The 26,924-nt window shown below is 45.9% G+C and overlaps 1 protein-coding gene across 2 annotated transcripts in view; it reads right to left on the bottom strand.

Annotated features, from left to right (window-relative positions):
- Positions 1-26,924, bottom strand: part of RNGTT (RNA guanylyltransferase and 5'-phosphatase) — a 945,165-nt gene that overhangs the window by 315,695 nt on the left and 602,546 nt on the right. For both annotated transcript variants that reach the window (XM_063916923.1, XM_063916922.1), the window contains exon 12: positions 22,840-22,908. In XM_063916923.1, the coding sequence (XP_063772993.1) occupies positions 22,840-22,908 (69 nt within the window). The remainder of the gene's footprint in view (positions 1-22,839; positions 22,909-26,924) is intronic.

Genomic DNA, 26,924 nt, shown 5'->3' with positions numbered 1-26,924 from the left:
ATAATCGACACTGGAGTCAGAATCCATGTCGGTATCTGTGTCAACAATTTGGGATAGTGGACGCTTATGAGACCCCGACGGTCCCTGCGACATAGGATCAGGCACGGGTTGAGACCCTGACTGTCCCAATGCATCAGCCTTGTCTAATCTTTTATGCAAGGAATTTAAATTATCATTTAAAACCTTCCACATATCCATCCAATCAGGTGTCGGCGCCGTCGGCGGAGACACCACATTTATTTGATCCCTTTCCTCTCCCACATAGCCTTCCACCTCAGACATGTCGACACAAGCGTACCGACACACCACACACACTGGGAATGTCCTTTCTGAAGACAGTTCCCCCCACGAGGCCCTTTGGAGAGACAGAGTATGCCAGCACACACCCCAGCGCTATATAACCCAGGAATAACACAGTAACTTAATGTTAACCCAGTAGCTGCTGTTTATATACTTTTTTGCGCCTAATTATGTGCCCCCCCTCTCTTTTCGGTTCCGGTATGAAAGATAGATAGTGTCTAGTTAGACAGTCAAAAGATAGACACCATATGTTAGACGGTCAAAACGTCGACATGGAAAAGGTCAACAGGGTCAAAAGGTCGACATGAAAATGGTCGACATGAAAAAGGTAGACACCATTTTTTTTTGCATTTTTGTGGTTTGTGTGGATAGTTTTGTCATCTGGGACCCCCAATTGTAGAAAGGCTGCGCTCGCCACAATTTTTATAACTTTATAAACTAATAGACAGGAAAAACCAGACACCCAACCGACTTTTCAAACATTTGAATTCCACCCAATAAGTGCAGTCTTATGAAGTGGGTTTGTTGTATCGCACTGTGATTAAGACGCATAACTGGATGAAAGATGTGATGGCTTGCTCACGACAGGCATCTATTGCTGCATGGTGTATGGCGGGTTGGTGTTTGAAGACATGTCTGTATTAGAGATTTATAAATAATGGGGCACTACAGCAGATATAATTCAAGATTGTACATAGTTATAAAATCTCATTTAGAACATTCCAAAAATCTAAACAGAGATTTGATAGTAGTTAGCAAAACAAATAACTTCTTATTAATTTCACATGCATAAAAACAGCTTACCAAGGTCAGATTGAGCTAAAACGGTTAAAATACAATATGAACATGTTACTTTGCCTCAATCTACGAGTGCACCACAGATAATAAACACCGTGGGTTGTAATAATAACCTCTGGGTTGCCAAAAATAGGATTTTAATTACCTACCGGTAAATCCTTTTCTCATAGTCCGTAGAGGATACTGGGGTCCATTTAGTACATGGGGTATAGACGGGTCCACTAGGAGCCATGGGCACTTTAAGAATTTGATAGTGTAGGCTGGCTCCTCTCTCTATGCCCCTCCTACCAGACTCAGTCTAGGAAACTGTGCCCTAGGAGACGGACATACTTCGAGAGAAGGATAGATAAGAATAGTGGTGAGATTCCGAACCAGCACACACAACAAGAGGAAACCCAAGCTGACCAAACTTGGAACAGGAACAGCAACGGCTGAACCAATATTACTTAACCAAGTAACAGTGCAGGAAGAATGAAGCACTGGGCGGGCGCCCAGTATCCTCTACGGACTACGAGACAAGGATTTACCAGTAGGTAATTAAAATCCTATTTTCTCTTACGTCCTAGAGCAGTGGTTCTCAAACTCGGTCCTCAGGACCCCACACAGTGCATGTTTTGCAGGTAACCCAGCAGGTGCACAGGTGTATTAATTACTCACAGACATTTTAAAAGGTCCACAGGTGGAGCTAATTATTTCACTTGTGATTTTGTAAGGAGACCTGCAAAACATGCACTGTGTGGGGTCCTGAGGACCGAGTTTGAGAACCTGTGTCCTAGAGGATACTGGGGTCCATTTAGTACCTTGGGGATGTGCCAAAGCTCCCAAACCGGGTGGGAGAGTGCTGAGGTTTTTGCAGAACTGATTGACCAAACTGTAGGTCCTCAGAGGCCAAAGTATCGAACTTGTAGAACTTTGCAAACATGTTCGAACCTGACCAAGTAGCTGCCGCCCAGGAAGAACCCACAAACTACTAGAGTGGGCCTGTACAGATTTTGGACATGGCAAACTTGCCGTGGAATAAGTATGCTGGATAGTAAGTCTGATCCAGTGTGCAATAGTCTGCCTAGAAGCAGGACACTCAATCTTATTGGGATCAAAAAGAACAAACAGCGAGTACGTCTTTCTGTTACGAGCTGTTCTTTTAACATACACCTTCAAAGCCCTCACAACATCCAAAGACTTTGAAGTAGCAGAGGTGTCAGTGACAACCGGGACCACAATAGGTTGGTTGATGTGAAACGCAGATACCACCTTAGGAAGAAATTGCTGACAAGTTCTAAATTCAGCTCTGTCTTCATGGACATTTAAATAGGGACTTTTGTGAGACAAAGCCCCCAGCTCCGACACACGTCTTGATGAAGCCAAGGCCAACAGTGTGACGGTCTTCCACGTAAGAAATTTTACGTCCACCTCCTGTAACGGCTCAAACCAGTCCAATTGGGGGAAATGCAGCACCACATCGAGATCTCAAGGTGCCGTGGGAGGTACAAAGGGAGGTTGGATGTGCAGAACACCTTTCAAGAACGTCTGGACCTCAGGGAGAGAAGCCAATTGTTTCTGAAAGAAAATGGACAAGGCCAAAATTTGGACTTTTATGGAGCCCAGACGTAGGCCCACATCCACTCCTGCTTGTAGAAAAAGGAGACGTCATAGATGGAATTCCACCACAGAAAATTTTCTGCTCTCACACCTAGACACGTATTTCTTCCAAATACGATGGTAATGCTTAGACGTTACCCCCTTCCTGGCTTGGATCATAGTCGGGATAACCTTGTTAGGGATCCCTCTTCTGACTAGAATCAGCCGTTCAACTTCCATGCCGTCAAACATAGCCACGGTAAGTCCTGACAGACGAACGGGCCCTGTTGCAGAAGATCCTTGCGAAGAGGTAGAGGCCGCGGATCTTCGAGGAGCATCTCCAGAAGGTTCGCGTACCAGATCCTTCTTGGCCAGTCTGGAGCAATTAGATATGCTTGAACCTTTTCCATTTTTATTCTCTTTAGAATTCTTGGGAACAGAGGAAGTGGAGGAAACACGTACACCATCTGATAGACCCATGGAGTCATCAGGGTGTCTACCGCCACTGCCTGTGGGTCTCTCGATCTAAAACAAAACCGCTTGAGCTTCTTGTTGAGACAAGATGCCATCATGTCGATCTGTGGATATCCCCATCGACTTGTCAAGCACCTGAACACTTCCGGGTGAAGTCCCCACTCCCCCGGGTGCAGGTCGGGTCTGCTGAGGAAGTCTGCTTCCCAGTTGTCTACTCCCGGAATGAAGACCGCTGACAATGCCACAGCATTTCTCACTGCCCAGAGGAGAATTCTTGACACCTCTGATATTGCTGCTCTGCTTTTCGTTCCACCCTGTCGGTTTATGTACGTCACTGCCGTCACATTGTCCGACTGGACCTAAATGGCCAAATCTTGAAGAGGCTGTGAGGTCTACAGAAGTGCATTGTATATTGCCCTGAGTTCCAGAATGTTGATTGGAAGGACGACTTCCTGACTTGACCATCTTCCTTGAAACTGCACCCCCTGAATGACTACTCCCCAACCTGAGGTTAGCAGAATCCAGTTCTGAATTCTGAACCTCCGACCCTCGACGAGGTGAGAAGTCTGTAGTCACCACAGACGTGAGATCCTGACTTTTGGCAACAGACTGATCCTCTGCTGCATGTGAAGATGCGATCCGGACCATTTGTCCAACAGATCGAGCTGGAAGGGTCTTGCAAGAAACTTTCCGTATCGAAGAGCCTCATAAGAGGCCACCATTTTCCCCAGAAGACGAATGCATAGCTGCACCGATATCCGGGTTGGCTTCAGAACATCCCGAACCATCGACTGGATCACTAATGCCTTTTGCAACGGAAGGAACACTTTCTGCGACTCCATATCTAGTATCATTCCCAGGAATGGGAGCCTCCGTGTTGGCTCTAGGTGAGATTTTGGAAGGTTCAGAATACACCCATGATCCTGGAGAAGTTTGGTTGAGAGAGCAATGCTGTCCAGCAACCTTTCCCTGGACGGTGTTTTTACAGGAGATCGTCCAGGTACGGAATTATGTTCACTCCCTGTTTGCGGAGGAGAAACATCATCTCTGCCATCACCTTGGTGAACACCCTCGGTGCCGTGGAGACACCAAATGGAAGGCCTGGAACTGGTTGTGACAGTCCTGCAGTGCAAACCTTAGGAAATCCTGATGAGGCGGCCAGATTGGAATGTGAAGGTATGCATACTTGATATTCAGAGACACTAGGAATTCCCCCTCTTCCAGACCTGAGATCACCGCTTTCACGAGACTCCATCTTGAATTTGAACACTCGTAAGTACGAGTTCAACGACTTGAGGTTCAAAATTGGTCTTACCGAACCGTCCGGTTTCGGTACTACAAACAAGTTGGAATAGTACCCCTTGTTTAGCTGATGAGGTGGAACTGGAACAATGACGCGAGTCTGTACCAGTTTTTGGATGGCATGTTGTAAAGTTATACTTGCCTCTTGTGAAACAGACAAGCCTGATATGAAGAATCTGTGAGACGGGAGCTCTTGGAACTCCAGTCTGTAACCCTGGGAAATAAGATTTATGACCCAGGAATCCTGGCACGAATTTGACTGAAAAATTGTAGGCGCGCTCCAACCTGACATCCTTCCAGGCATTACGGTCCGCCGTCATGCTGCAATCTTTGAGGAAGCAGAGCCTGAGCTGGTTTGCGTGGTTTACCTCTTGCGCTGCTGGAGGACGTAGAAACACCTCTGGATTTGCCCTTGAACTTGGCAATCCGAAAGGACTGTAACTTAGAAGCTGAGTAAGTCTTCTTGGTTGGGGGGGCTGCGGAAGGAAGATACGTAGACTTACCGGCAGTAGCCGTGGAGATCCATTTGTCTAATTAATCTCCGAACAAGGCCGATCCTGTGAATGGTAGGCCTTCCACACCGTTCCTGGAGTCCACGTCAGCGGTCCACTGGCGTAGCCACAAGCCTCTGTGTGCCGACACTGCCATAGCGGTGGTGCGTGCGTTAAGCACGCCTATTTCCTTTATGGCCTCCACCATAAAGTTCAGGGAGTATATGCTGCAGGAATAAGACAACATCCCCCCTAGATAAGGAATCTAACCCATCAATTAGGTTACCTGACCATTTAGCAATGGCTTTAGTGATCCACACACATGCAATCGTGGGTCTTTGGGCCACCCCAGCAGCTGTGTACAATGATTTGAGTGTAGTCTCAGTTTTACGATCAGTCGTGTCTTTCAGGGAGGCTGCACCAGGAACAGGCAATACAATTTTACGTGACAGCCTAAACTGTCCATTTTTTTTCTATCCTCCAGAGGAAAAGGAAAAGATGAGAGCAACCTTTTAGGGATCTGAATCTTCTTATCAGGATTTACCCATGGTTCTTCAAACAGGGTATTCAATTCCTTTGACGCAGGAAAAGTGACTGAGGACTTCTTTTTTACATTAAAATAAGATTGAGCACACTCCTCTGACACCCTATCAGGAATATGCAGAACATCTGATAGCCTCTATAAGAGCCTCTATTCCCTGTGACAGAGCTGCATCCCCCACCCTCTGAGTCCCCCCCCCTCCCCTCCTCCATGTCTGACCTGTCAGAGTCAGACTGCAGGATATGGGCCAGAGATCGCTTTTGTGGACAAATGGGAGGGGATTGAGACACTGTCTTGGGGACCGAGTCTCTGTTCATAAACTCATCCACAGTCTGTCTTAAGTATTGCGTCTCTTTCTTGCAGGACAATTTTGTAGAAAGATCATTCCCTTAAGAGAATTAACCCATTCCGGTTCAGCCCCGCTAGTTTGTGAACTCAGAGTACCCAGTAGTGAGCCCCCTTGTGAAGAGGAACACTCTGCGGTACAAGACACAAACTCTTTGCCTGACATAATGTAATATGACAGCACACACACACACAGAGGAAAGGTTAAGCACAATTAACCCACAAAGAGCCCACAAAGAAGGGAGACACAGAGATGTTTGGTGCCTGCCCCTACCGCGCCCTTATCACTAATGCCAAGCTTAGCCGGGTCGCAGACTAAGTACCCTGATAGGAGACTTAGTACACTAGTAATCACTCCCCGTTCCCCCCCTAAGTCACACGAAGTAGTCAGGCTGGTGCCATCCAGCCCTGCCTGAAAATAACAAACGCATAAAATAAATGCAGAAAACTCTTCAGGAGCTTCCTTCAGCGTGATCGTCTCTTTCGGGCACATTTTCTAAACTGAGTCTGGTAGGAGGGGCATAAAGGGAGGAGCCAGTGCACACTATCCAATTATTAAAGTGCCCATGGCCCCTAGTGGACCCATATATACCCCATGGTACTAAATGGACCCCAGTATCCTCTAGGACATAATTTCTCCGTTTTAATAGCGAGATTAAAAGCATCAATATTTTAATGGCAAATACATGTATCTAGAGAGGCCACATTGATGACTTCTAGTCATTTTAAATCTGTTATTAAGTTAATAATTGAAACTATTTATTGTATTGAGTAGCAGGCAAATGCCACTTCCGTTACAAGTCTTGTAATTCTCATCTTCATATGCGGCAATGGATTAGGTGCAATTCTATGACAAGTACATAGACCTGCTTTAACACTATATAAGTCCCCCGTTAGGCACCAGTGGCGCACGCAGGGAGGGTTTCAGAGTACCTGTAAATCCCCCCCTTCTCTCTCTATATTATATATATATATATATATAAAACATGCGCATATACATATAAACCCACGGAACCCCCCTCGCTAAATCCTGCGTTTGCCACTGAGCACTGTTGATTTGTTATTGATAAAGTGGAGTACAAATCGAAAAAAAGCACTATGCAACAATTACATTTCACATACAGTATGAATGTGTTCCCAAGGTCCCAGACATTTGTATCAAAATACAGTAAAAAGTGTGGTCTTTCCATATTTTCTAAATACATACTCTTCTCAAAACTGCAAGCATTAAACTTCCACTTCCATGGTGGTCTCTGACTGTTTCACAAAATATTTTTCACACGCCTCAAGCCATGTGATCAACTTTCGTGACAAGAAATCTTGCTCCAGTAGTACACAAGTAATGTATGCATGCCCAGCCCGTGCTTAAAATAGGATTTTAATACCTACCGGTAAATCCTTTTCTTTTAGTCCGTAGAGGCTGCTGGGGATGCTACAAGAACCATGGGGTATAGACGGGATCCGCAGGAGACATGGGCACTTTAAGACTTTGAATGGGTGTGAACTGGCTCCTCCCTCTATGCCCCTCCTCCAGACTCCAGTTATAGGAACTGTGCCCAGGGAGACGGACATTTTGAGGAAAGTATATATTGTTAAACCACGGTGAGCGTCTTACCAGCTCACACCTCAAGCATGTCGCAGAACGTGGCATTCAATAGAACACCAGCCGACGGCATGATAAAAATATGTAGCAATACGCTGACATAAAACGTAACACAACCTGTGTGCAAACACAACCAATAACAGCATAACGCATGCCACGGCATGAATAACATCAGTAACAGGGTGACTTAAACGCAACACACCATGTGTGTAACCATAACCAACAACTGCAGATACAGTACGCACTGGGACGGGCGCCCAGCATCCTCTACGGACTAAGAGAAAAGGATTTACCGGTAGGTATTAAAATCCTATTTTCTCATACATCCTAGAGGATGCTGGGGATGCTTCAAGAACCATGGGGTTTATATCAAAGCTCTAGAACGGGCGGGAGAGTGCGGGTAACTCTGCAGCACCGATTGACCAAACAAGAGGTCCACATTAGCCAGGGTATCAAACTTGTAAAACTTCGCAATAGTGTTTGAACCCGACCAAGCAGCTGCTTGCCAAGACTCCTCGGGCCGCTGCCCAGGATGAGCCCACCTGTCTGGTAGAATGGGCCATCACCGATTTCGGTAACGGCAATCCAGCCGTAGAATGAGCATGCTTAATCGTATTACAGATCCAGCATGCAATAGTCTGCTTGGAAGCAGGCGCCCCAATCTTGTTGGGAGCACACAGGATAAACAGATCCTCCGTTTTCCTGATTTGAGCCATTCTGGCGACATAAATATTCAAACTCTGACCACATTTAGAGACTTCAATTCCGCCAAGGCATCAGTAGCCACCGGTACCACAATAAAGGTTGGTTCATGCGAAACGATGAAACCACCTACGGCAGAAATTGCTGACGAATTCTCAACTCTGCTCCATCTTCATGGAAGATTAAACAGGGGCTCTTGTGAGTCAAAGCCGCTAATTCAGAAACCCGCCTTGAGGATGTCAAGGCCATCCGCATGACCACTTTCCAAGTGAGGAATTTCAACTCAACCTTATGTAAAGGTTCAACCAATGAGATTGCAGGAACTGCAACCCCATGTTAAAATCCCATGGTGCCACACAAAGGGAGGTTGGATGTGTAACACTCCTTTTACGAAAGTATGAACTTCAGGAAAGGAGGCCAATTGTTTTCGTAATAAACCCAATAAGGCCGAAATCTGAACCTTAACCGAGCCCAACCTAAGACCCGCATCCACTCGATCTTGTAATAAAATTGGAGAAACCGACCCAACTGGAATTCTTCCATAGGAGCCTTTTTGGATTCACACCAAGACACATACATTCTCCAAATACGGCGGTAATGTTTTGACGTTACTCCTTTTCTGCCTGAAGAAGAGTAGAGATGACTTCACTGGGAATACCCTTTCGGGCTAGGATCCGGCGTGCAACCTCCAAGCCGTCAAACGAAGCCGCAGTATTTCTTGGTACACGCACGGCCCCTGCTGTAACAGATCCTCTCGTAGAGGAAGAGGCCAGGGATCTCCTATGAGTAATTCCTGAAGATCCGGATACCAGCCCTCCTTGACCAGTCTGGAACAATGAGGATCACCTGAATCTTTCTTCTTCTTATGATTTTTAGCATCTTTGGAAAGAGCGGAAGTGGAGGGAACACAAAGACCGACTGAAAAAACCCACTAGGGCATTCACCACTATTTCTTGAGGGTCCCTCGACCTGGAACAATATCTCTGAAGTTTCTTATTGAGGTGAGACGCCATCATGTCTATTTGAGGAATTCCCCAATGACTTGTCACTTCTGTGAAAACCTCTTGATGAAGACTCCACTCTCCTGGATGGAGAACGTGTCTGCCGAGGAAGTCTGCTTCCCAGTTGTTTACACTCGGAACGAACATCGTTGAGAGAGCGCGTATATGTTTTGTCGCGCAGCGGAAAATCTTTCTGGCTTCTGCCATTCCAGCTCCGTTTTTCGTTTGTAGAAAACCGTTATAAACGGCTCTTAACTCTAGACCGTTAACGTGGTGACAAGTATCCTAACTTGACCCTCTTCCTTGGAAGTTGTCCTCCTGTGTGACAGCTCCCACGCCTCGGAGGCATGGATCCGTGGTCACTAGGATCCAGACTTGGAACCCGAACCTGTGCTTAAGAAATGAGAACTGCGCCGCCACCACGAGTGAGATTCTAGTCTTGAAAAACAGGATTATCCCAGGTGGGAACCGGACCACTTGTGCAACTGGTCCCGCTAAAAACACCCTGGCATGTAACCTGCCCACTGAACGGCCTCGTAGGCCGTAACCATCTTTTTTAGCAACTGAATGTATTGATGGACTGACACTGCTGCAGGTCTGATCAGACTCTGGATCCTCAGAGCCTTTTCCACTGGAAGAAACAACCACTTGGTTACTTGACCCTGCCGTAATCAGGCGAGCGTCCACGTACAGAATAACAATGACTCCTTACCATCGAAGGACAACCATCATACCGCCCTCACCTTTGTGAAATTGGTAATGACAATCCTGAATTGCAAACTGCAGGTAAGCCTAATGCGAAAGAAAACGTAATTAGACCTCCTTTCTCAGATCGGAGATCCCTGCCATGAGAGATTCCATCGTGGATTTTAACTTCCTTAAGCAGAAATTCTGTGATTTCAGATATAGGATTGGTCTGACCGAGCCTTCCGGCCTCGGGAGCACGAAAAAGCTTGGATAACAGCCTTTTTTTTTTTTTGTGTGTGACCGGGACACCAGGACAATGGCCTGATCCTAACACAATTCTCGTATTGCGTCGCATACTACCTCCCCGTCCGGAGGAGAATCGGTAAGGTCGATTTGAAAAATCGGTGAGGGGAAACGTCTGGAAACTCCAGTATGTCCCCCTAGGGACTCTATTCTTAAAACTCACTTGTCCATGTCCTTTCCAGGACTGACTGAGAAGTTTTAGACGTGGTCCCACCGGTGTGGGCTCCCGCAAGATAGACCCAACGACATGCGGTGGATATTACCTTCCTTTTACCTGCAAAGAAAAAGGGAAATCTGTATCTATTCGGACGGAATGACTGCATCCTTCAATAATGCGTCACCAACCGTTGTGAGGGAACATAGGGCACGGCGGTAGACTTACCAGTGGCATCTGCCGAGATCAACTTAAAGAGGCCAACACCAAACCAGACTTCACCTTCATAGGGAAGAGACTCCATTTCTTCTCGGAATCAGCATCAATATTCCACTGATGAATCCACAACGCCCTCCTAGCCGAGACCGCCATGAAATTGGCCCGCGAACCGAAGATTCCCATACCTCTTGTAGTCGCACGACAGTATGCTGCAATGTTCTAGATATGACCCAACATAAGGAGTATCCCATCTCTCCCCAGGGTAATTATATCGGATGACAAGGTAAACGACCATTTCTGAATACAAGCACTCCCCCATGCGCATGTAATGCAAGTATAATCAAAGCATATAATTAAAATATCACTTAGCTTCCTGTATACGATCCTTTGTGACAGGGCCCCTTGCAGAACAGGGGTTGATTCTCACATTATTCTATCCACGGCGGGAAAAGAATAAACACTCGGACTCCTCGTGAGGATTTGAAATCATCTTGTCACGGCTGACCTAGAGCTTTTTCAACAGAGCGACCAGCACATGAGAAGGAATAACTTTACTTCAGCATTAATTATAATTGTAATATGAATATACATATTTAAATACACATATACACACACATATATCCATATATATCTATATATATATATATATATATATATATATATATATATATATATCTCATATATATATATATATTTGTCAGGAACAGCAGGGTCCCTAGTGACGTTAATACGTTCTTAATGTGTATGAAACCTGTACTGAATGCCGATGTTGTGGATCTAATCAGGAAACATTATGGTCGACATAAGAAATAGCATTCGTGTCGATATCAGGGAGTAGTAACTGGGCAAAATAACATCTTTGCGACCCCGAGGGGTCTGAGGGAAATATATTATCAATATTACGCCCTCCACAAAATTACTAGGTCTGTGATCGAGCCACAGATCTATGCAACCGTACCATACATCTATATATATATATATATATATATATATATATATATACACATACATACATACAGGTATAGCTTTCTGAAATGCATCACATTAACATGTCAATTTTTACCCAGTCAGATTCGTTGGTGCCGACGACAGGGTCACCCACACACGTCTGTCTCTCCCATATAGTTTTCTCTTTGGAAAAGCATACATCTACTGACATGTTATTTACATGAACCAAGTACCATCAGGAGTTGGCGGTGCCAACAGAGACATTCCCATAGCCGTTTGTGGCTGAGCACTCAGCCTCAGATATGCCGACACACGTGTACCAAACACCCACCGACATTACACTGGCTATAAGGGATAGACCCAGTACTTTCTGTCAGGGTGACACAGAAGACGTTTAGCAGCTCTTCTACACCACGCTCATTATATATTGTGCTTCACTTTAAACATATATTGCACAATAACCACTGTGCCCCCCCCCCCTTTTCCACTGTGATCTGTTCAGCAGTGCTTTGGCAGGGCCAGCGCCTCTGAGGTGAAAATGGCGCTAGTTAGAGCTGTGAGGGCTAAGCCACGCCCCCTTAATGGCGCGCTTCAGCCCCGCTATTTTCTATATATTTATACTGACAGGGGTCTGTATTTAGTGCCCAGGCACTTAATATCTCTTTTGCCAGTTGCTATCTGAGGTATACATGCTGCCCAGGGCGCCCCCCCTGTGCCCTGCACCCTTGTAGTGCCGCTTGTGTGTGGGAGCAATGACGCGCAGCGCGGTACCTCAGTTATACTAAAGTCTTCTGCCGTCACTGAAGTCTTCTGTTCTTCCTTTACTCACCCGGCTTCTTTCTTCTGGCTCTGTGAGGGGGGTGACGGCGCGGCTCCGGGAACGAGCAGCTAGGCGTACCAAGTGATCAGACCCTCTGGAGCTAATGGTGACCAGTAGCCTAAGAAGCAGGGCCTTTGAACTCAGAGAAGTAGGTCTGCTTCTCTCCCCCTCAGTCCCACGATGCAGGGAGACTGTCGCCAGCAGTGCTCCCTGAAAATAATAAACCTAACAAAGTCTTTTCCGAGAAACTTAGTAGAGCTCCTCAGTGTGTGACCAGTCTCTATGGTAGAAGTGGGCAAAATACGGCCCGCGGGCCGGATGCGGCCCGCAAACTGATCCTGCCCGGCCCACTGCTTCCCACCAGTGTGAAATGACAAGCGGCCCGACCGACTGAGCTGCTTGTCATTGCTCTGCAGTACCTCCAAGCTGCCGGCGCCTGTCTCCCCTGCTGCTGCAAGGCGCCTGACACACTCATCCTCTTCCTTCCGCCTCCACAGTCCCCAGTGACAAAGGCAGAGATCAGTCAAAATGGGGGCGGAGCTAGGCGGAGATGAGGGGGCGTGGTTATGCGGGACCTAAGGGGCGGAGCTACACTGGACATAAGCCACTGCTACAGATCCATCCTTCCTGCCACTGCCAGCCAAACACAGATCAGTAAGTTAATGGAAAAAGTGAGGGAAAGAAAGTGTGTGTGTGTGTGTGTGTGCGCGTGTATATATATATATATATATATATACACACACACACACACAGAGAAAAAACCACAGCACTCACCACACCAGAAGCGGGGCACAGCTATGCACTTACCACTCACAGGGTGGGGTGCATGTAACACAGCACTCTCCACCACAAAAGCGGGGTACACAGCTGTACTTACCACTCACAGGGCGGGGTGCATGTAGCCCATGACCACATCGCTCTAATAAATACAAACAAAGAACCCAGCACTCACCAAAGTAAACTCACTTATCCTCAACAATTCAATAAATAAATGATGGGGGTTTAGTTGGTGGATTGGCCAATGCACGGAAGCCTGCATACCGATTTTCTTTTTTTTTTTTCCAAATATGTTTATTAAATACCTCCAAAACATGGTACAGAAATAAGGGGGAGCAAAAACCGCATACATATCAGACATATCGACATTAAAGTAAGCAGATAAGAAAGGTAAAAGTATACAGCATATATGAGTAGGTGGAGGAAATTTTTCAATTTTCCAAAACAATCAACAAGAACAAATTGTAAACCACCAGAAGAGCGGCGGTCAGGCTATAATATATTGAGAATGGGACTGGATATGACTGACTAAAAACTGACACTCAATTCCAGCAGTTCAAATTAAGAAAAAGAAGAGGTAAAAAGGAACATCACAAAAAAAAAACGTTAGAACAAAAATAAGCAAAAACACCTACCAAGAGCCACAGGCCACCGATCCGTCCATAGAAGTGTCCATCCAATCCGCCAGGGAAGAAACAGCAGAAATAAGAAGAGAGGGAAAAGAAAAGAGGAAGTGTGTGTGGAGAGGGAAGTACGGATGAAGAAGAGGGAGAGGGGAAGATAGGAAGCTCAGTCAGTTAGAGAAACTTGGTTATCAAGTTGTCGGAGAGAGTACCAAAAGTTAGATTGGAAACATTTATGTATTGCTAGTTTAGTGTGGGGAGGGAGGGTACAAATGTATTTATCCCAGCACTTAAAGAGTGCAGGAGTCAGGGTTTCCTTGTGGATAGAGGCCTCCAGCCAGTCCATATTAAATAAGAAGAGTAACCTAGAAGTAGCCATAGGGAGAGTAGGAGAGGTAGGATGGATCCACTGTTGCAATATAGCTTTTTTCCCCACTGCTGAAAGTAACACTATCAATTTTTTATCAGTGCGTGGAATTCCAGGTTGATCTGACAGATGACCAAAGAGGGCCCAGGGAGCAGTGCATTGAAAGGGGATGCCTAGCGTTGAGGTGCCATAATGGTGTAAGGTATGCCAGAATTTTTGAATGGCAGGGCAGGCCCAGAGACAATGGAAAAGGTCAGCTTCTACCGTTGAGCATTTATTACATCCGGCCCTATCTGATATACCCATTAGAAAACCTTGTTTAGGCGAAATATATGCCCTGTGTAGCAGTTTATAGGCCATTTCCTGATATATACTAGCCGGTATTAGTTTAAGGGTCATAACAAAAGTATCTAATAGGGTGTCTACTGTGAATGTAGGAACTTGGGAGATCCATTTAGCCAGATCAGGGAAATCAGTGTGGGGGTCCAGTTCAGTGCGGATGCGCGCATAGATAGAAGATATGGAGTATGTGTTGGAGCGTAAAAGGGAGTCTAAGGGGTTAACAAAGTCTTTTCCCGTGAGGTGAGGGAGAACGGATGTAAGATAATGTATAGCCTGGGAGTAGTGAAATCCATGCAGGGGTGAAATTGCATATTTCTCAATAGCCTCCTGGAATGGCAAAGGAGTGTGAGTAGGTGTCATCAGATTACGTAGAGTCTTTAAACCAGAGGAGCACCAAGCACTAAAAGGCAAAGAGGCAGTACCATTTTGGAACTCCAGGTTTCCAAGCAAAGGTAGAGATACTGAGTAATAATATTTGAGACCAAGAGCTTTCCTAGCCATTTTCCACGCCTTAATAGTGGAAGACAACAACGGGTTATCAAATTGGGGAGATTTTATTTGAGAGGGCCGGGCATGTAGGAGGTAAGCAAGAGAGAGAGGAGCACAAAGCTGAGATTCTAACATGGTATCTGTGAATACATCGTTGCCACTGAGCCAATCCATAGCGAAACGTAGTAAGCACGCTAGATTGTATTGTTTAATGTTTGGTAGGTTTACACCCCCTTGGCGCACCGATTGCGACATTTTTTTTAGACTTATCCTGGGGCGCTTACGGTTCCATATAAACTTGGAAAGCAAGGTATTAAGTAAAGAAAAGTCGGAGTTAGTGAGAAGAATGGGAGTCATTTGGAGAATATACAGGAGTTTCGGGAAGCTTGCCATTTTAAACAGGTTGCATCTCCCTAACATATTAAGGGGAAGGTTTTGCCATAGGCTAAGTTCAGTCTGTATTTTATGTATGATCGGGGTTATATTACGTGCATAGAGGGTGGAGAGATGTTGTGGTAGAGCCACTCCTAAAAAGGTGATATGCGAGGGGGCCCATCTAAACGGGAAGGGTCTAATCCAACCCAGTCTCGCCTGGCCAAATATGGCCAGGGCTTCAGACTTGGCAAAGTTAATGGAGAAGCCAGCAAAGGACGAAAATCTGTCAATTGCCTCTACCAATACAGGAAGGGAGCGTTTAGGGTCAGAGGTACATATAAGTAGGTCATCTGCGAAGGCTATAACTTTGAGTTCGCGATCCCCAACAACAATGCCTCTAAACCCAGGTAGCAGTTGGATATAACGAATAAAAGGTTCCAAGGCCAAATTAAAAAGCAAAGGGGAGAGAGGGCATCCTTGTCTGGTGCCTCTCTCAAGAGAAAAGGAAGGGGAGGCCACATTATTAACTACCACCTGGGCCATCGGAGCAGTGCAGAGGGTCCGCATTAGACTACAGAAATTAGTGCCAAATTGCTGATGGGAGAGCACTCTAAAAAGGTGTGGCCAAGCGATTTTATCGAAGGCCTTTTCGGCGTCTAGATTAATAAGAATATTGTCTTCCAAATTATGAAGGCGGGTATGGGAAATAGCAGCTATCGCCGATCTAATACCTTGTACAGATTGTCTGCCTTTAATAAAGCCTAACTGGGCCGGGGAAATGAGATGAGGCAGACAAGACTGTAGACGGTTGGCCATTAGTTTGGTAAGCAATTTGAAGTCTTGGTTAAGAAGTGAGATAGGGCGATAGGAACCCACGAGGGAGGGATCTTTACCCGGCTTGGGTATTACAATTATCCGTGCCTCATTGAAGTATAAGGGTATAGTTCCGGAGGTAAATATATGATTATATAATTTGGCTAGAGTGGGTGTGAGTTCAGCATTAAGTAATTTATAGTATTCAGCCCCAAAGCCATCAGGGCCTGGGCTCTTGCCGTTTGGTAAAGATTTGATAGTTGTGAGTATCTCTTCCTCAGTTATAGACATCTCGAGAAGGTCCCTGTCCTCTCGAGAGAGGACAGGAAGCTGAGCGTCATGTAAAAAGGATTCACCTGTCTCCACGTTATCTGACTCTGCTGTATATAGGGATTTGTAAAACTGCATAAATTCGGCGCAAATGGCTGTCGGATCTGATATAATAGTGTCTGAAGATTTAACCACCTCAACCCATGTGCGCGTGCGGGGTCCCCGAGCGAGGTTTGCCAAGAGTCTGCCCGATTTATTACCCCATCTAAAAAATTTGTTCCGCTGGTAATCATATCGTGTCTGGGCCTGCTCTGTTAGGAAGGTATCATATACTTGTTTAGCAGTCAGGTATGCCTCTTTATGTGCGGGAGTGTCGGAACGCTTATACGTTCTATAAGTTGAGGTGAGAAGGGAGCTCAGTTCATGGAGGCGGGAGTTAAATGTTTTGCGTTTAGAATTTACGTATGAGATAATGTGGCCCCGGATAACAGCTTTAGAGGCGCTCCAGAACAGTGAGACATCCTCCGCCTGGGCCAAATTATCAGCAACGTAGGTGTGCCAAGTGTGTCTAAGGTGTAGGAGAAAATCCTCAGAGTGAGTAAGATAAGCAGGGAATCGCCAGCATTTGGAAAAACATTGGGGCAGCGCGAGCTTAAGAGAAATCATAATAGGGGCATGGTCTGAGATAATAATATTTTTAATCGATGTGTGAGTGACTTTAGGGAAGAGGTGTCGGGATAAGAAAATATAATCAATACGGGAGTGCGTAGAGTGAGGGTGAGAGTAGAAAGAGTAATCACGAAGAAGAGGGTGATGGATACGCCAAGGGTCGGAGAGAGCAAGTTGTGAACAGAGGGAGGAAAGAAGATCACAGCCGGATTTGGAGGATGAAGTACTCACCCCAGACCTGTCCATGGACGGATCGATGACCGTGTTGAAATCTCCTCCCAGGATTAGATTAGAGCTCCCCCAAGAGGAAAGTTTCTGTAGGACAACTGCAAAAAAATCCTGTTGAGAGACATTTGGGGCATATAGATTAAGGAGAGTATACAAGACATTATCAATAGTCACATCTAGCAAAATAAATCTCCCATTAGGATCAAGAAACCTTCTGCGTATCGAATATTGTAGGGACTTGTGAAAAAGGATGGCAACTCCCCTGGTCTTATTAGAATAAGGGGCCGAGATACAATCTCCGATCCAGGGGGCACGTAGAGTGTTACGGGGATCGTCCAGCCAGTGTGTTTCCTGTAGGAAGGTGATGTGAGGGGTCAAACGGTGGAGGTGGGAGAGTACCTTCTTGCGCTTCACTGGAGCGTTAAGGCCCTCCACATTCCATGATACTATATTGAAGGCAAGGAGTGGGGTATCTTCCGCGGCGGCGGGGGGAGTAGGAGCAGGGTCAGCTATATCAGCCTATACCGATGGATGGGAATGCAAGAAAAAGTATACTAGAGGTAAAGTAGGGCCCCTGCCCGTCCCAGCGAGCGGGAAGGGGTTGACCCATGGAGGATCGGGGTCGGCAGGTTCGGCAGGTGCAACCAACAATATTAAACAGTAACATAAAAAACAAACAAGAAAAACAAGAAAATTTACAGCTCATTGTATACACAGAGCTGCGCAATTATTCCTCTCCACGTGACCTACAGATGGAGAAAAAAAAAGAGAAAAACATGTATGCAAGCAATAATAACAGTGCAACAGTCAAGTGGGTAAACTCGAGAAGTGGGCCTTGGCGAGTGTTATGTCATCGAAGAACAACGGCTTGCCGTCCTCGAAGACCCGCAGCCGGGCCGGGTACAGGAGAGAGAATTTAATTTTGGCGTTAAACAGTTGCTTGCACAACGGGGCAAACTCCTTGCGTTTAGCAGCGACAATGGTGGAAAAGTCCTGAAATATCAAGAGCCGGTCTCCGTTGTAGGTTAAGCTATCCGTCTTCCGGTAGTGGTCTAGGAGTCGAGCTTTGTCGGCATAATTAAGGATTTTCATGATCACCGGGCGAGGGCGACCAGAGTTTGTTTTACGTTCAGGGCCGATTCTATGTGCCCGCTCAATAGCCAGAGGGGCACCTTTGAGATCCATGGCCAGTTGTTGCGGTATCCAATTAGAAAGAAGGTCAAGTAACTCATGGCCTTTGACCGATTCGGGGATGCCCACCACCCGGAGATTACTTCTGCGTCCGCGATTCTCCAAATCATCTAGCTTCTGGGTCAGATCCGAAATGTCACTTTGCTGTGAATTAATGGTGAGTTGTGCTGCATGCAAATCATCCTCCAGGGTAGACACCCTCTGTTCGACGTCATCTAAGCGGCCAGAGTGTTGAGTTAATTTGGATAAAGTGGAGTCAATAGCTTCTCTAATGCCCGCCAGCTTTTCATCTAGCAGAGGGCCCAGCACCGCCGCAATATCCGCAGGTTTCATTTTGGGAGGCTTACTGGCCGGAGCAGACTTGCGTTTTTGTAAGGACCTGGAACGGGTGACAGAGCAGTCTGAATCAGACGAGTGTCCCCACACAGTATCGCCTCGGGTTGTAGAGGCGGGGTCAGCAATTGACATCGGGGTGGGTATGAGAAATTTTTCCATAAAAAAAAGCGGGCAACGGAGGACCGATTTATACAGTAGGAGTCGCCTCACGCAAGGAGCAGGCTATAATGAGGTCACATGGAGAGGAAAAAAATAGGGGAAGTATAACAGGTTACATCCCAACGAGTAATAGCTCAGGACCGGTAGGCATCAGTCCGTGAACAGCGCACATGGGCGAGGAGAAATGTCACACAGGTGTAGAAGCCGGCATGGGTTTATGGGTGGAGCAGGTGTGAGAATAGGCAGAAGTATAGAAATATATTTATAGTGGCTGTGAGTTGTCTAATCTAAAAGTCGCCACAAGAGGGAGCTAGAGTTACAGCCATTTCTAGCTATGGAGTGAGGAGAGAGTGTTGCCAGTCACAAGATGGCCGCCGCCTGTAAGTAAGATACGGATCCTCCGGAGGTCCCCGGGTCGTTAATCCCCGCCAGTGAAGGGGGGAGATCTGTCTTGTAAGGATGGGTGAGGTGGGGGTCGGAGGGCAGGCGCCCGGAGAGGCCGGGGATCGTCAAAGCAGGACTCAGAGTCCGGGCGGCGCCAACCACAAGATGGCCGCCGGCCGCCAGTCACACTCGTCCCGGCTCTCACCTCCTGCAGATTGTCCGGTCGCCGGTCTCCTGTGAGGGTCAGTGCTTGATGGGTGGGCTCTTGGGTGTCAGGGAGGGCCGCTCAGGTGGGAGAGGGGGTCCGCAGAATCGCCGCACCAGGTCCAGCGGACCGACGGCTCCACTCCCAAATCGAGGCCCCGGCTTCTTGAGGAGGGGAAGGCCGCAACCTGCAGAAGCCCTGATAAGGGCTCCCCGGCTCCGCAACCAAGCCCCTCTGGTGTTTAGTGATCAGGGGAGCAGGTGGTCCAGTACAGAGGTGCTTGGGGCCTTTGAAATAGGTTTTATATAAGTTTTATGAGCGGGGCCAGCAGGAGCTCATAAAAAAGGCTTCCTCTCAGCTTGCAGGCTAGGCCACGCCCCCTGCATACCGATTTTCAAGGTACCCCACCTTCATGCAGGTCCTACACTATCACAGAGTCTTAAAACCTGACTACTTCACTGCTGTTACACAACTCATCTGCCTGCTAGATTTAATGTGTACCTGCCACAGACTTTATGGCTTTTAAAGGCACACTAGTCACCTATTGCACTGGCTCAAAGATGATTGCTAAGAAACAGCTGAGACAGGTTCAGGATAATAAAGTCCACACAGGGGTGCATGAGAAAGCTAGTGGCCACGGTTAATAAGAGCTAACCATAGATTAACCCCGTCATATACACAAATAGAAAACCTTGAAAATCGGTATGCAGGCTTCCGTGCATTGGCCAATCCACCAACTAAACCCCCATCATTTATTTATTGAGGATAAGTGAGTTTACTTTGGTGAGTGCTGGGTTCTTTGTTTGTATATATATAGTGCTGGGTTCTTTGTTTGTATATATATATATATATATATATATATATATATATATATATATATATATATATGAGGGAGTGTGTGTGTGTGTGTGCATATGTTTGTGTGTGCGGGCAGTGGCGTCAGACTGTTTTTAGTTTAGGGGGGAGATCTTTAACGCTCACTGTACCACCCCCAACCCTCCCCCCCGGATTCTTTAACCGTGTCACTTCCCCGTGTTCTGTCACTAAGTCACCCCCCCCGTGTTGTTACCGTGTCACCTCCCGTGTTCTGTCACCGTGCCCTGTCACCCCCACGTTCTGTCAGTGTGTCACCCCCGCGTTCTGTCACCATGTCACATCCCCCCGCGTTCTGTCACCGTGTTACCCCCCCATGTTCTGTCACTGTGTCACCCCCCCGTGTTCTGTCACCGTGTCACCCCCGTGTTCTGTCACTGTGTCACCCCCGTGTTCTGTCACTAAGTCACACGGGGGTGACACAGTGTTGTTACCGTGTCACCTCCCGTGTTCTGTCACCGTGTCACCCCCCGTGTTCTGTCACTGTGTCACCCACCCGTGTTCTGTCACCCCCCCCCGTGTTCTGTCACCGTGTCACCCGCCCATATTCTCTCACCGTGTCACCCCCTGTGTTCCATCACCGTGGCCCACCCCCGTGTTCTGTTAGTGTCAAGCCCCCCGTGTTCTGTCACCGTGTTACCCCCCCGTGTTCTGTCACTGTGTCACCCCCCCGTGTTCTGTCACCGTGTCACCCCCGTGTTCTGTCACTAAGTCACCCCGCCGTGTTGTTACCGTGTCACCTCCCGTGTTCTGTCACTGTGTAACCCCCCCGTGTTCTGTCACCGTGTCACCCCCCGTGTTCTGTCACCGTGTCACCCCCTGTGTTCCATCACCGTGGCCCACCCCCGTGTTCTGTCACCGTGTCACCCCTGTGTTCTGTCACTGTCACCCCGCTGTGTTGTTACCGTGTCACCTCCCGTGTTCTGTCACTGTGTCACCCCCCCCGTGTTCTGTCACCGCGTCACCCCCCGTGTTCTGTCACCGTGTCACCCCCCGTGTTCTGTCACCGTGTCACCCCCCGTGTTCTGTCACCGTGTCACCCCCCGTGTTCTGTCACCCACCCGTGTTCTGTCACCCCCCCCGTGTTCTGTCACCGTGTCACCCGCCCATATTCTGTCACCGTGTCACCCCCTGTGTTCCATCACCGTGGCCCACCCCCGTGTTCTGTCAGTGTCAAGCCCCCCGTGTTCTGTCACCGTGTCCCACCCCCGTGTTCTGTCACTGTGTCACCCCCCCGTGTTCTGTCACCGCGTCACCCCCTGTGTTCCATCACCGTGTTCCACCCCACGTGTTCTGTCACTGTGTCACACCTTTCATCAGGGGCCATAAGACACTGGATAATTTGCTTGCTGTGCAATGGTTATCCCAAATAAAATGTTAATGTGTAAAAGGGGACTCTACCTGCCGTAATGTGTAAAAGGGGGCTTTACCTTCCGTAATGTGTAAAAGGGGGCTCTACCTGCTGTAATGTGTAAAAGAGGGGCTCTACCTGGAGTAATGTGTGTAAGTGGCGCTACTGTGTGGCATAATTTGAATAATGGAGACTATTGTACAGCCTAATATGAATCTGTATTATTTTTTGGCCACACCCCTTCCCCATGAAGCCACGTCCCTATATTTTTGGCACGTGGGGGAGCTGCTATTTTGTGTGCGGCCCTCGAATACTGACAGGAAAGTGTCAAGTGGCCCCTCAGCTGAAATAATTGCCCACCCCTGCTCTATGGGCACAGAATCTAACTGGAGTCTGGAGGAGGGGCATAGAGGGAGGAGCCAGTTCACACCCATTTAAAGTCTTAAAGTGCCCATGTCTCCTGCGGATCCCGTTTATACCCCATGGTTCTTGAAGCATCCCCAGCATCCTCTAGGACGTATGAGAAATGTAAATTATTTAAGTGGAAAGCCAGGTATATGGCATAAAATAAAAAGCTGTATATTGAGAAAAAAAAGAAAAAAAAAAGCTCCAATTATAGTTTAAGGCAGTGGTCCCCAAACTTTTTTTAATCATGGCGCCCTAGAGTATCAGAAATCTGCCACATATCATTTTAATCAGCAGAGTCTGCTTGAGTGACCTATTCACATAGCGATGTAAATAAGACATATTTCTGGCAAAAATAGTTGTACAGGGTATGTCAGCTCGCTCATGCCAGGCATCTCCTGCTATGTGGTGCATAGAGGCAAGATTTATGAGGACATAACTTTATGTTACGACTTTTTTCAATGATGTGGTTTTTAAACCCATGCCAAATTCTATAAAAATAGCCACTGATTTACTGTGAAGGAAATGAAGGACAGAGGAGATTATCACATTTAAAAATTGCATAACAATTTCGTTACATTTGAAGAATTGATAATTGTGTCAAGCTAATCACATACATTTTGCTTTTATAATAATATGTGGTTTTAGGTAAATATTTAAAATGTAATTTGTATCACATTACTAAAACCGTACTTGCAAGCCAAACTAAAACTCACTCCAATTGGTTGAAAGATGAGTCCATCAACTTCATGGCTGACCTCTCTTGCAAAGCTTCCTTCCAGCAGCTGCAAAAAAAAACCAAAAAACAAATAAATAAATAATCAAATGTAACCAGAAGATAGAACTAGCAATTGTTTTATCAACTCCAAAAAAGTAGCAGAAATAGGGTACAACCAGTATGTGGAGGTGTGGCATACTGTTCCAAGTTTTTACACAAAATGAAAATTTACAACCAATTCATTAGTCAATTCTTATATATAAACCTATTTTAAATAAGCCAATTTATTTTTACTATCATGTTTCAAATTACAATGCCAACAGGCGTGCATTATAAAGTGAGGCTTGGCTTATTAAGTGAGTTTGTAACAGCAGCAGGTGAGTTAGAATACAGCAACAGGTGAGTTTTAAAATACACCAAGTAACACACAAATTTGAAATACCATTCACATCTGATACAATGTTTGGCCTTGTGCAGTGCAATGGATGTAAAGCATTTGTTTGGAAAGAGGCAGCGTGGAGACTCAGCTGCTGTCCAATCTGTGAGCAATTTTCTCTGCTGAAGGAGGAGATAGCAAAACTGCATGCTGAGATTTGTAAGATGTCTGTGTCTTTGAAGCCTCCACTGCCTCAGAGAGCCACCAGAAGACATTCTGCCTGGACTACTGTGGGCTCTCAAGGGCAGAGGTTTCCAGAGGGACACAGACACCTCCCGCAAGCGGTGACACTGCAAAACTCGTATGCTACTCTTGCAGGGCTGGAAGATACAACTAATAGAGGCACTACAGAACAGGAGGATATGGGGACATCTACCAACCATAGGAACAGGAAATGGAACAGGAAAATTGAATCTCCAAAAAGGACTGCACTTCTTTTGGGAGATTCCATTATTAGAGGAATACATCTGGGAAATGCAAATGAAGTAGAGAAACAAGTAAGGTGCTTACCTGGAGCCACAGCTCCAAGGGATAAAGAGCGCATGCTAAGAATTGTGAAGGCAGCAAGAAAAGATGGGGAGGTGGATGTCATTGTCCACCTAGGGACAAATGACCTGGCAAATGCAGAACTCATTGCTGTAAAAGATGAATTTAGGAAGTTAGGGACTGCTCTGAAGCAGGTGGCAACCACTGTATCTTTTTCAGAAGTATTGCCAGTACACAGAGGGGAAGACAGAACTCATTGCATCAGAAACTTCAATGTTTGGCTAAGGACATGGTGCAATGAGGAGAGATTTGGATTTATAGGCCATAGTCACACCATCTGGCAAGATAGGAGCTTATACAAAAGTGACGGCCTGCACCCATCTTCAACGGGAACAAAAATACTAACTGAACAGTTTGGATGCTTCATCAAGAGCTATTTAAACTAACAAAGGGGGGCAGTGAACCAAATAGGAATAAAGAAATCTGCTCCCCCAACACAGAGGTATTGTTTCTGCAGGCAAAGGGAATAGGAAGCATATCCACAGCAACAGAAGATAATTCAGAACAAAACCAAATAAAAATAGGCAGAGAGAAGAACATAGCTAGGAACAGAAAAAGCACAAACAAAACTCTAAAAGCTATGTGTGCAAATGCTAGGAGCTTAGGAAATAAAATCCCAGAACTAACTGCAATAATGACAAGGGATGATCTAGACATTGTGGCAATTACAGAGTCATGGTACAATGAAAATCATGACTGGGACATAGCTATACCGGGATATACTTTGTTTAGGAAGGACAGAATTGGAAAAATCGGGGGAGGGGTAGCAATGTATGTAAAAAATGCCATAAATACTACATTAATACAAAGTATTGAAGAAAAAACTGAGGCCCTTTGGGTGACCATAGAAACAGGGGAAAAGTTGATTATTCGTATTGGCGTGATATACAGGCCACCAGGTCAGGAAGAGGAACTTGACAAGAACCTATTGCAGGACATAACTAAAATGGCATTAAAAGGAGAGGTAATAATCATGGGAGACTTTAATCTTCCTGATGTAAACTGGGAGGTGTCTGTTGCTAGTTCCACTAGAAGTAGGAACATTTTAAATTCCCTTCAGGGAGCATCCCTCCACCAATTGGTGAGGGAGCCCACTCGGAAAGACGCAATATTAGACTTAATACTTACAAATGGAGACAGATTATCAGACGTAAAAGTGGGTGAAAACCTCGGATCCAGTGATCATCAAGCAGTATGGTTCAGCATTAAGACAGAGACTGACTCGTCCCATACAAAAACAAAGGTGTTGGATTTTAGGAAGGCTGATTTTGTAGGGATGGGAAAATGTGTAAGCGATTCTTTGGCAGAGTGGAGGAACTTGGAAACAGTGCAGGAGAGGTGGAAAACATTCAAATGTGCAATATTGAAGGCAACAGACCTTTGTATCAAAACTGTTAGGAAAAACACAAGGAAAAGGAAGCCAGTGTGGTTTGCAAAAGAAGTAGCAAATATTGTGAGAGCAAAAAAGATGGCTTTTAGGAAATATAAGCAGACACAAAATAATGAAGACAAAAAGATATATCTTGTTAGACAGAAGGAGACAAAGAAGGTAATCAGATGTGCAAAGGCACAAGCTGAGGAGAAAATGGCCCAGTCAGTGGGTAAAGGAGGCAAAACTTTTTTTAGGTATATAAGCGAAAAAAGAAAAACAAAAGGCGGAATTATAAAACTAAAGACGGACACTGGGAATCTTGTTGAGGGAGACAATTTAATAGCAGATCATCTTAATGATTATTTTTGCTCAGTATTTACTACTGAAAGAGAGGGGAAGGGGCCACAGTTAAGTTGCAGGGATATTCAGGAAAATGAAACAAGTACATTTACAGAGGAGAAGGTCCTAACAGAACTCTCAAAGCTGAAAGTGGACAAATCTATGGGGCCAGATGGGATACATCCAAGGATACTAAAAGAACTTAAAGAGGTGCTGGTAGCACCATTGACAGAATTATTCAACCAGTCATTAGCTACAGGAGAAATTCCAGGGGACTGGAAAAGAGCAAACGTAGTCCCACTGCACAAAAGTGGAAGCAAGGAAGAGGCAAACAACTACAGACCAGTGAGTCTTACATCAGTAGTAGGGAAATTGATGGAAACACTCTTAAAAGAAAGAGTTGTAGATCATCTCAAATCCGGCAATTTACTGGATCCCAAACAGCATGGATTCACTGGGGGAAGATCATGTCAAACAAATCTTATTGACTTTTTTGATTGTGTGACTAAAGTGATGGATAAAGGTGGAGCCATGGATATAGCTTATCTTGACTTTAGTAAGGCTTTTGACACAGTTCCACATCGCAGACTGCTAAATAAACTTGAAAGTTTGGGATTGGATATTAGGATTATTGAATGGATAAGATCTTGGTTGAAGGATAGAAAACAGAGAGTTGTGGTAAATGGAGTGCATTCACAGGAGGGAAATGTTACCAGTGGAGTACCCCAGGGATCTGTACTTGGACCAGTGCTTTTCAATATCTTTATTGGTGACATTGCAAATGGGATTAAAGGGAAAGTATGCCTTTTTGCAGATGACACAAAGGTATGCAACAGGGTAGACACACCAGGTGGGGTAAAACAAATGATTGAGGATCTAGGTAGACTAGAGGAATGGTCAAGAGTCTGGCAATTACAGTTTAATGCCAAAAAATGCAAAATCATGCACTTGGGTCTCAAAAATCCTAAAGCTAAATACAGTATTAATGGCACTATACTGGAAACTACTGAGGAGGAAAGGGATCTAGGAGTCACTATTTCAGATGACTTAAAGGCAGGTAAGCAATGTAACAAGGCAATGAGGAAGGCTAGTCAGATGCTTGGCTGCATTGGGAGAGGAATCAGCAGCAGAAAGAAAGAAGTAATAATGCCACTGTATAGGTCATTGGTACGGCCTCATCTAGAATACTGTATTCAGTTCTGGAGGCCATATCTTCAAAAGGATATTAATACATTAGAAACTGTACAAAGGAGGGCAACTAAAATGGTGCATGGCCTACATCACAAAACATACCCAGAAAGACTAAGAAATCTCAATATGTATAGTTTGGAGCAGAGAAGAGAAAGGGGCGACATGATAGAAACTTTCAAATATATGAAGGGTTTTAACA

Source organism: Pseudophryne corroboree, chromosome 4 (assembly GCF_028390025.1).
Source record: "Pseudophryne corroboree isolate aPseCor3 chromosome 4, aPseCor3.hap2, whole genome shotgun sequence".
In the NCBI taxonomy this organism is placed as follows: domain Eukaryota; kingdom Metazoa; phylum Chordata; class Amphibia; order Anura; family Myobatrachidae; genus Pseudophryne; species Pseudophryne corroboree.
This window is presented reverse-complemented; position numbering and strand designations above follow the sequence as displayed.